At 47.2% G+C, this 11057-nt stretch overlaps 1 protein-coding gene across 1 annotated transcript; it reads left to right on the top strand.

Moving 5' to 3' along the window:
* The first annotated feature begins 6789 nt into the window (after positions 1 to 6789).
* LOC123444459 (aspartate aminotransferase, cytoplasmic) lies at positions 6790 to 11021 on the top strand. Its single transcript, XM_045121171.1, has 12 exons — positions 6790 to 7124; positions 7242 to 7313; positions 7412 to 7473; positions 8072 to 8155; positions 8268 to 8367; positions 8451 to 8571; positions 8709 to 8872; positions 9024 to 9161; positions 9558 to 9679; positions 9802 to 9896; positions 10434 to 10554; positions 10665 to 11021. Exons 1-12 carry the CDS (start codon positions 6909 to 6911, stop codon positions 10747 to 10749), a joined length of 1380 nt encoding a protein of 459 aa, XP_044977106.1. The 5' UTR covers positions 6790 to 6908; the 3' UTR covers positions 10750 to 11021.
* The last annotated feature ends 36 nt before the right edge of the window (positions 11022 to 11057 follow it).

Below are 11057 nucleotides of genomic sequence, written 5' to 3'. Positions count from 1 at the left end.
GGCTTAGAGGAATCACCCTCGGGGGTCCCACACTTGAGGGGTTACATGACAGAGGCATCGTCGGGAATGGTGAAAGAGGAATCACCCTCGATAACCACGACCGACTAGATATACTACACAGATATCATCAGGAGTACTTAGCGAGGTGTCACCCTCGGTACCCGATAGTATCCCTGTAGCGTCGTACAACTAAGGGGGGTGTATGTGCTGTGTCGGGTGTGGCTCGTCGACCAGGGATCGAGATTTGAAAACAAGCGGGGCAACTGGACTACGGGGTCAGAGGGGATGACTACTCCACCTATACTATGCAGATTTAAAGTACATGACTGAAAGTAGGAGTTCATCAAAAATAGGCTATGCATCAGATATAGGAGCTAACTACAACAGTAAAAAAATACTAATGCAAGCAGTAGGAAGAAAGACATAGGCGATATAGGAATGATCAAGGGGGGATTTGCTTGCCTTGCTGCTCTGCGGCAAAGGACTGATCGGCAGGGTTGTAGATGTACTCGGCAGCAGCGACAGTCTCGGGGTCTACCGGTAAGAAGAAGGGGAAGAAACAATAAATAATAGCAACGGTGCAACACAATGCATGACATGGCAAGATGCAGGCTAGACATGAGCTAACGCAGCAACATCCGTCATAGACGGGTCGGAAGAATATCTGACGATATTTTCCGGGTCTCGGGCTACTACCGGCCAGATGGAAAATGATGGAAATGTTCCATGTTTGCTATGCTAGGGACGCGTGACAGACGAATGGGTCGTGTATCCGGGTTCGTCTCGTTATGCTAATCAACTTTCATGTTGAAAATATTTTGATATGACTTTACAGATTATTTAATATTAACTTTTAAAGTTTATTTCAATAATTAGGAATTAAAAACATATTTAAATAAATTGGTTAAAAGCACTTATGACATCAGCATGATGTCATGCTGACATCAGCAGTTGACTGGTCAATTGACCAGTGGGTCCCATGCGTCATAGACACACCTTTTTAATTAAGATTAAATAGTAATTAATCAAATTAATTTAGTGGGGACCCACATGTCATACTCTAATTATTCTAATTACCTAATTAATTAAATAATACATCTATTGATTTATTTAATAAAAAACATATTTTTATTTTTATATTTTCATTTTCATTTTTCTTTAAAAGAGGGTGTGGGGCCTCCCTGACATAGACAGCGGGGTGGGTTGGCCCACCGTAAGTGGCTTAGGCCACATACACACAAAACACCCATAAACATATTTATACAATCAACGTATTTCTCCATATACCTACATACATAAATACATACATACGTGCATCTCATACATACAAAATACATACGCGAATACATCATTTTATTTTTATTTCTATCTAAAACTCTCTCTCTCCAACCTCTGTGTTAAACAACAGAGAACTCTCAATCTCTCAACCACACAGAGAGAGAAGGACATCTCCAACATCACCTACTCGATCCTAACGGCGTCGGAACGGAGAGCTGTTTGCCGAAATGGAACCGGGACGGCGCGGGGAAGGAGACGGTGGGAGGAGCCCGAAAAGGGGCTCATTGACATTGACGAGAGGGCCCGGTGAAGCCGGAGTTCTCGGGAGGCGCGGAGGAGACGGCGTGGAGGAAGACGCGGTGGTGGCGGTGGCGGTCACGCGGTGAAGTTGGTGACGAGGAGGGCCGGCCGGTGGAGGTCGCCGTAGGGGCCGACCGGATCCAGCCCAGAGGAGGGGCGGCGCCCGGATGGGGCCGCCGGAGGGGCGAGGCGACAGGGATGGTTCCTGGGGGCCGACGGAGAGGAAGGGGTCCGGCCAGGGGTGGGTGACGGCTGCCGGAGGGAGGGAGCTCCTGGGGATGGGGAGGGAGTGTCGGGCGAGGCGATGGATGGAACTCCCGTCGGGTGGGAAGGGAGCCGAGAGGGGAGATCGAGAGGAGGGAGACCGACGGGGGGATCTGGGGCTCTCGGCGTGGTGGTGTCGGTCTGGGAGATGGGAGGCCGAGTAGGAGCGGTAGGTGGGGAGGGTGTGTGGTTGGTGGGGGCTCGGTAGGAGTTAGGTGGGAGGGATGACGGTGCGTGGGGTTGGGGGGTCTAGCGAGCGAGCGGCTGGGGTGGCGGCGGCCAGTGGGGAACACGGAGGGGAGCGGGCGATTTAGGGTTGCCCCCTGGTTATATACCCAGGGGGGTGGGCCGAACGGGGGGGGGGGGGGTGGCCTGGCTGGGCCAGGGGGTCTTTTTTATTTATTTATTTTTACTTACAATATTCTTTTACTATTTATTATATATCTTTTTTTAATACTTTCTTTTCTTTATTTATTTTTGTTTTACATTTTTTTCTTTTAAACATATAGGAATTACAAATTGTAAAACGCCCGATTTATTATTATAACCGGTTAGAGAATTTTTATAACTCCCCGACGTTTTTATTTTCACAAGCGAAATCGTTACTCCTGGCGGGATCTAGACTGGCCCCACATATCAATACTAGTCTTTTCTGCGCACCTTGTCCTCACTCATGCGCATCCGGGATCAACTTCCCGGTCGGTCACCCATCCTAGAACTACTACAAGCCAAGCACGCTTAACCTGGAAGTTCTGTTCGAATGGGCTCCCGGAAAAGAAGGAATTCCTTATTGATATGAGTAGTCTATCATCCCTAATAAGCCAGGCTATCACATACACCACCACTCAGAAGAACCGACGTCCTCGTCGGGCCACAGGAGCGTTCCCTCTTGGTACAAACGTCTGTGCATCCAGTCCAGTACATGTACCATGCCGTGTGCCACGACGGGTCACAAACGTCATGAACAACATGACCGGACACCTGTCCGCAAACATCCGTGTAACCGCGAGGGTCGGCTCTGATACCAAACTTGTAACGCCCCGGACACACCCGCGGCGGTCGTTACTTCTGGCGGGATCTAGACTGGCCCCACATATCAATACTAGTCTTTTGTGCGCACTTTGTCCTCACTCATGCGCACCCGGGATCAACTTTCCGATCGGTCACCCATCCTAGAACTACTCCAAGCCAAGCACGCTTAACCTGGGAGTTCCTAAAACTACTCCAAGCCAAGCACGCTTAACCTAGGAGTTCTGTTCGAATGGGCTCCCGGAAAAGAAGGAATTCCTTATTGATATGAGTAGTCTATCATCCCTAATAAGCGAGGCAATCACAGCCAGTCCTCGAGTGCTCCGCCGTCCATGGCGCACCACAACACGTTAACTCCGACGTCTCCTCGACCGCGGGAGCCTCCTATCCAGACGCCTCTTCTCAACATGTCTGAACCACCACCGACAGCTTCGCCGGCTCCTGCGCCCCGCAGCGGCAATTGATAGGAGGTCGTGGCCGGAGGCCATGGAGGTGTCGCGACCATGCAATGCGCCGGGCGCGAGGTAGTTGGAGCTCAGGAGCGGGGGAAGGAAGGAGGAGAGTGGCGCTAGAGGCGGGGCTATCTACGCTCGGCTCGTCAGAGGCCGTCGTGGGACAGAAGTGCAGAGCCCTGCAGTGAGGGTGGCACGAGCAGCGGCCGGTAGTGCGCACAATGTGCTCGATAAAATGAACAAGCATGCTGACATGTGGCCCTTTTGTTATCTTAACGAATCGACCGACGACGTTAAGTTTTGGTGTCACGTCAATCATGAAAGTGGACCATGTTTGTTAGATTTCACATCAAACGGCTCTCAATTGATCGATTAGTGCTTTCGGCAACACATTATTTGAAATCAGTGTTTTCGGCAAACTTTTATGAAAACGGTGGTTATCGACATTAAGCGACTCAATTAAGATGATTTTTGGCAATCTACTTCGGTTCTTCGTATGGCTTGTAGTAAGGAATCAACCATGGACATCGGATTGCTTCGTGAGGAGGCGCTGCCGCACCAAGACTTGCCCACTTTGCACTCAGGGGGATGAAACAATGAAGCACAACATGATGTAGTGTGCCTTCTCAAGAACTTACCTGGTGCAGCTATGCACGACTTTGGGCAAGCCGGATTAGACTCAAGAACATTCAGGGCATGCATGATAAGGATTCACGCGCAATGCCCACCCTTGCGCTATAGGAGTTGTGCAAACACCGTAATAGCATTGTTTTTTATGGTGAGTCACCATCACTAGAATAGTTCATAAGTAGGGTTCTCAATGAGGGTAGAGCTTAGAAGACGATAGGCCTGCTGAGGTTGGCCTTAGAGCATTTCTTCGCGTGGAGTCATGTGTGGGTATGAAATAAGACCTAGCATTAGTAGATAGAGTGGAGTGGACGGGTGTGTTGTAACACCTTCAGTGGAGGGCTCTATACCCTTTCGTCCTCTTTAATATATAATACACATGTTAGGCGTATTTGAGAAAGAAAGAAAAGACGTGTACCTGAAGAGCAATTAAGAGGGTGTTTGGATATGTTTTAGTCCCATGACTAAAAGTAGTGAGACTAAAACTTGCTAGCCTCACCCATGCTTGGATCTAAATACTAAAGAGACTAAAATCAAGTTAATGAGCGTTTATTATCCTCCAAACCCTCCAATCCAGAACTAGTCTGAGTAGTTAAATGAGGAGAGAGAGGACTCATGCACATTTTAATAGGGGTACCCCTGACTAAAAGATTTTAGGCTCAAGACTAATTGTAGTCTCTCTTTAGTCAGGGGTGTTTGAAATTTTAGCCTCTTAAAGAGACTAGTTTTAGTCCATTGGATCCAAGCATCCTTTAAAAATCTCAGCAAGTTGATTTATGATTTTTTTTTTGGGGAGGTTTATGATCCCCTAGTTTTCTTTTTGTGGGGTATATGATCTCCTAATTGACCAACGAGGAAGTGACGTTCCTAGTTGCTGCTGCCTTAGCCAATGGAAGATTGTTCGATCTCGCAAAAAGAAGAATGAAAGATTGTCTGAATGGAAGATAACGAACTTTTAGGCGCCCAAGAATATTTTGGGCCATGCAAGCTGAAGATCAGAGGATATTGTACTTCCTTGTGTTGGCGTCAGATCATCGTTTAGATTCGTTCCTGCCTGCAGAGGGAGTCGTTCTGTATGGTCATATACGAAATGTTTAGTCCTGCTTGACAGGATAGATGTTGGTAGAGCAAGCTTGTTCTGTTCCTATCCACGGCGGAACGCGAAATTATGCAAAGACCGATCCAAGTACCTGAATTGCATGACGTCTCACTCACCCATAAAAGAGCGACCTCCCATCGCCATCCGACGGCTGTATGCCTGCATTTATCCGTTTCACACACCATGGTTTGTTGCAAGTTGGGCCAGTTTTTGCATTTATCCGTTTCACACACCATGGTTTGTTGCAAGTTGGGCCAGTTTTTCATTTTCTTGAGAGCATCTCTAACGGTCGCATCAAAAAACACGTTCATGTATTAAAATTTTATTTTAGCGTGCGGAACGATTTGCACGCTTCAAAGAACGTGGTAAACTTGTGCGTGTGAAAAAGGCGGGCGTGCGCGCGTTAGATTTAACGCGGCGGCGTACAACACGTCTATAAAATGTGACGCTCGCCACGCGCACTTTCAACGAATCTCAGTGGCCCCTGTCCCGCCACGCGCCCCTCTGCCCCCCCCCCTCCTTTCTCTCCTCGTTGCCGCCACGCCACGCGTGGAACTTCTGGCTATCGAGGCGTTCGCACGCACCCCTCCGACACGTTCTACTCCGAGATCCGATCCGACGAGATGCGTCTCGGCCTCGGCACATTCGACATCGCCGAGAAAGCCGCACACGCATATGACGCGGCGGGGTGGCGCCTGAGCAGGCCTCAAAGGGAGATGAACTTCCCGAGGTGATGACGATGGAGTTGGCGTAGAACCTTAACGCCTCGTCCACGGGTAGTCACCGACAAGTACCGTCGTCGGAACCGAAGGCGGGAGCGTCGTCTCAGCATTGCTGAGATGGACGAGTATGCTATGGAGGCATGACACCGACAGTTCCCGCAGGACGTCCTCGACGAATGTCAATTCTTCACGCAAAGGAGGACGGAGAGGATGGAGCAAGCCGCCTATCGTGCAGATAGGCGTATGCGAAAGCAAGCCGCACTTTTCTAGATGAAGTTGAAGTAAGCGTCGACTTGGTCCTCCGTTGATGAACGCTGGTGTGACGCATTCATCACGATGGAGGAATTGGACACCCGCGCGTCGGAGTCCGACGACGACGATGAGTAGTTTTTGTATCGGCTTTTTTTATCTATGCTATGCTTTGTAAAAAAATGTAACTATCTAGACTATATATGCAACTATGTTTTATGTATCGTTTTTATCCTATGTGATTAAAAATGTGATGAAAAATGTGTTGAATTTTGCCACACGTGCCTTATTTTTGCGTTTTCGTTGAAGTACCGCCCGCGTCTAATTTCTAGGCTTTTGTTGGAGCCAACGCTGAACGGCGCGTTAAATTTTAAGATAAATACGTTGTAAACAGATATTTTATATGCGCGTCGGATTGGGCCCATTGGAGATGTTCCGAGCTTTGCAAGTTGGATTGGACTAGTTTTGCTCGAGAAAGTAAAACGAATAGTCGCGCTTACTCCCCGTCTCCACGTTTTTTTTTTTTTGAGGGAAGCGGAGCTTGTACTTGCCGCCACGTTACGCCCCACCTCGCTCGGCATCGAGCTGCCTGAACACCAGACTCGAATTGCTGCACGCACGGCACAACGACCACAACGCCAGAGGAGTAGTAGTGTGACCCACGCCCCGACGGCACCGATGACCGCGAGAACGTTGGCGTGTACGCGTCCGCGTGACACGACGCCAGCGAAAACAGCCATCCGCCACCCCGCCCGCCGTTTATAGCGAACCCAGCGGCGGCACGCGAGTACGCGCTGCCCCCCACGCCCGCGCCCCTCGATTCCCCGGTCCAGCAGCACGCGGCGCGCACCCGAAAGGCAGCGCGCGGCGCACCCTAGCCGGGCCGCGATGCCCACGGCTAACGTGCGCGCGGCGCAGCCTAGCGCCGACCGCAGGTTAAGTACGCTGGTGCGCCACCTGCTGCCTTCTTCCCCACGAACATCGCCACCAGCAGCAGCAGCAGCGACCGCCACCTCCGCCGACTCCCTCCAACCTTTCCCCACCATGGCGTCGCCCTCCGTCTTCGCCGGGATCGCCCAGGGCCCGGAGGACCCCATCCTCGGGGTAAGCCAACCCCTCCCTCCCTCCCCCCCGTCTGCTGGTCGCGCCGGGTTTCGGCGCGATCGCGCGGTATTATTGGTTCCGTCGGCCTGATTGTTCCTTGCTTGGGCGTTGCGGCAGGTGACGGTCGCGTACAACAAGGATCCCAGCCCCGTCAAGGTCAACCTCGGCGTCGGCGCCTACCGGACCGAGGTGAGAGGCTGTTTTGGGGGAATTTTTGTAGAATTGTCGCGCTTCTCTGTTGGATCAGAGCTGGATTTGACCGTGGTTGGCGTTTTGGTCCGACTCAGGAAGGGAAGCCCCTCGTGCTGAATGTGGTCAGGCGCGCCGAGCAGATGCTGATCCATAACGAGTAAGTCCGGTCCCAAATCGGGATGATCCGCATGAGTTCGTGCCTCTTTTAAGTGACTGAAGCTCAATTCTCTGAGCTTGTATCCCAAACTGAATAAAATTCGGATTCAGCTAGATCTAACCTCTGGATAAAATACTTGTCTCAGTGTGGGATCGGTGGTATCCTTTTCTTAGTAGATCGTGTGGCTATCGTACCGTACTCTCCAATATAATTGTTGCCTAGGTAGTATTTTATTTATCTTTACCGTTCCACCCACTTGATTTATAATATATTTTTCAGGCTGTTTTGGTGGTTTCCCCCATGTTGTACGGTCGTGTAGGATTAGCTGACGGTAGTTGTGCTTGCAGGTCCGGGTACGGCACTGCTATTCGAGTTTTCCTTCTCGCTAGTTATACAGTATATTTCTCAGTAGATGATTCAGTTTTACAAGCATCGCAGCGTGTTCCATTCCTTGTATAGTAGTTGGCGTATTGGGGAGTTTCTTGTATGAGTTTACATAAAACTTACTACTGCTAGAACAATTGTGTATGGTATCTAACTACTTACAGTGGAAACTTATGATTGCATTATTTGACATGTAACTGCTTGCTTTGCTTAGGTCACGTGTTAAGGAGTACTTGCCAATCACTGGATTGGCCGATTTCAACAAGTTGAGTGCTAAGCTTATCTTCGGTGCTGACAGGTGTGTCTGTTAAACCCCTGCCTTTAATTGATTATAATTATAATTTTGCAGGAAACCTTAATACCAGAGTGTAAAATTGTCTAACTGAAGTACCTCCCCCTTTCCTGAATAGTCCTGCTATTCAGGAGAATAGGGTGGCTACGGTGCAGTGCTTATCAGGAACTGGTTCCTTACGAGTGGGAGGAGAATTTCTTGCAAGGCACTATCATGAAGTAAGGAGCCTTTCTTGTCTCCTTTATTTGCTGCTAGGCGGAATTGCATTGTTTGATTTCTAAATCATGAACATTTTCTCCAGCGCACTATCTACATCCCACAGCCAACCTGGGGGAATCACCCAAAAGTCTTCACTTTAGCTGGCCTGACTGTTAGGAGTTACCGGTACTATGATCCTGCAACTCGTGGACTGGATTTCCAAGGTGCCTGCTTCAGTTTTTCAATTTTCATATACACTACTGTGTGCTCAATTTGCAATTTCATAAGAGTACGTTTGGACACTTTTACTGGCTTGTTGTATGTGGTCTTACTTAATCAAGGATATGTTTATGTGTTGCAGGATTCTTAGAAGATCTCAGTTCAGCTCCCTCAGGCGCAATTGTACTGCTTCATGCATGTGCCCACAACCCTACTGGTGTAGACCCAACCTTGGAACAGTGGGAACAGATCAGGCAGCTGATGAGATCAAAAGCATTGCTGCCATTCTTTGACAGTGCTTATCAAGTAAGTAACTGACATGCCTAATACTGATGTTTCTTAGGGAATATGCCACATGACTATGTAGCCACAGAATTTGGTGATTCTTTGTTCACATGACATATTTCCTTCCAAATAGCTTACAAATTCAGTATTGTGCTTCAAATGATCTGTACAGGGATTTGCAAGTGGAAGCCTTGACAAAGATGCCCAGTCAGTGCGCATGTTCGTCGCTGATGGTGGTGAATTGCTCATGGCTCAAAGCTATGCTAAGAACATGGGATTGTATGGAGAGCGTGTTGGTGCTTTAAGCATCGTAAGTTATCTTATACTAATTCTTGTTATTCACCTTTGTCGTCTTACCCTTAGTTCTTGGACTTGAGTTCGAGCTTGTGGGCATCTTCTTGCTGTGTCGATGGTAATAATTAACTCGCAGAATTGTCTCCGCAGTTGTGTGGTCCGATATACTAAATGCATAGTTACATACAGGTTTTTGCTATACAGCTATAATTGCAGTTATATATCTTATCAACTGTAATATTTTTTATCTACTTATATCTCAGTATGTCCGTGGGAACTTCTTTTAACCTTCTTTTATTGAGATAGTAGATGTACTTGGTGGTTGTACATAAGAACCTGTATTGCATCTCATATGTGTCATTGTATTGAGTTGCTTCAGGAACTGAAAGAAAAATGCTACTTAATGTTTCAGGTTTGTGGGAGTGCTGACATAGCTGTTAAGGTTGAAAGTCAACTTAAGCTTGTAATTAGGCCTATGTACTCGAACCCTCCTCTTCATGGTGCTTCTATTGTGGCTACCATACTTAAGGACAGGTAATATTCTATTCTGTTTTAGAAATTGAGTTTATGTTGAAATGATTTTTTATTGGCAGATCCATAAATCTAATAATTGTAGTGCTTAGTTTCTTATTGATTTACTTTTTCCCAATTTGTAGTGGTATGTTCGATGAATGGACTTTGGAACTGAAGGCCATGGCTGATAGGATAATTAGCATGAGGGAGCAGCTTTTTGATGCACTGAAAGTCAGAGGTACTATTTTCTGTCGAACTCCACTGTTTCCTCTTTGCTGTTAATAACATAGTTAATGTTTGACTAATGGTCTTATCAGTCTCACAATTTCTACTAGGATCTTCTATCAGAACCTAGTGTCATTTTTATTTTTCAGCGATTGATACAATTTCTCTGAACTAGTTGTTCTTTTGATATTAAATAGTACTCCCTCCGTCCCATAATATAAGAGCACTTTATATTTATAACATGGCACAGAGGGAGTAACCTAGTGTCAAAAACGCTCTTATAACATGGCACAGAGGGAGTACTATTAAGTTCGTCCGAACAAAAACTTATGGGTTGTCAGCAAAATCTGATGAATATCTGACTTCCTAATTTTTTATATGGTTCATTGCCAAGTTCCTGTTAAGATACCTGAAATATGAAGTTCATGTAGTGCACTAAACTTTCTGGTCCAGGTCCATCTATCTCCATGTTATGGGTGTTCAATCTGTTGATCCATTTTTAATTCGTTCCTTCTATACCAAAGTGTTGACCAATTGTCACATCATGCAGAAACACCTGGAGATTGGTCCCACATCATTAAGCAAATTGGGATGTTTACTTTCACTGGGCTCAACAGTGATCAAGTCGCCTTCATGAGGCAGGAATATCACATTTACATGACATCCGATGGGTAATGCCTTGTGAATTCACCCGTTTTCATATCTCATCACCAAATGCATTAGCAGTGCAACCTGTGGCTAGTTCATACTGACAAGTCATATACTCCTATTTCTCTTGCAGGAGGATCAGCATGGCAGGTTTGAGCTCCAGGACTGTACCCCATCTTGCAGATGCCATACATGCTGCGGTTACAAAACTGAAGTGAATGATAACATGGCAACCCCCTTCCGCAATAAAATCTTAAATTGCCTACAGCAGTGTCCGAAGGGTTAAACCAGAGGCGTGTTATTGGCTGAACTCAGGAATTTGCCTTGTAGACTTACTAAAATTGTTGTCTGAGACAGTTTTGTTCACACCGGATTAAAGATGATGGTGATTTTGAATCCCGAATAAGCTGCAGTTGTGATGCTTTCTTACCCTTGAATGCTGAGGTGTTTATCCTGCAGTGCTGTATAATGCAAAGTTTTGGGAAGCTAATGCTTGTCAGCTGTATGTGCGTTTTCGTTTGTTGCA

The sequence above is a fragment of the Hordeum vulgare genome, chromosome 3H, assembly GCF_904849725.1.
Source record: "Hordeum vulgare subsp. vulgare chromosome 3H, MorexV3_pseudomolecules_assembly, whole genome shotgun sequence".
Lineage (NCBI taxonomy): Eukaryota > Viridiplantae > Streptophyta > Magnoliopsida > Poales > Poaceae > Hordeum > Hordeum vulgare.
The sequence above is the reverse complement of the archived record's forward strand: the minus strand, read 5'-3'. Positions and strand labels throughout refer to the sequence as shown.

Excerpts from the sequence above, each read along its gene's own strand:
- LOC123444459 (XM_045121171.1), top strand. The coding sequence starts at position 6,909 with ATGCCCACGGCTAACGTGCGCGCGGCGCAGCCTAGCGCCGACCGCAGG. Across the intron at positions 7,314-7,411 it reads TCGGCGCCTACCGGACCGAG|GAAGGGAAGCCCCTCGTGCT; the intron begins GTGAGAGGCTGT and ends GGTCCGACTCAG. Across the intron at positions 8,156-8,267 it reads CTTATCTTCGGTGCTGACAG|TCCTGCTATTCAGGAGAATA; the intron begins GTGTGTCTGTTA and ends TTTCCTGAATAG.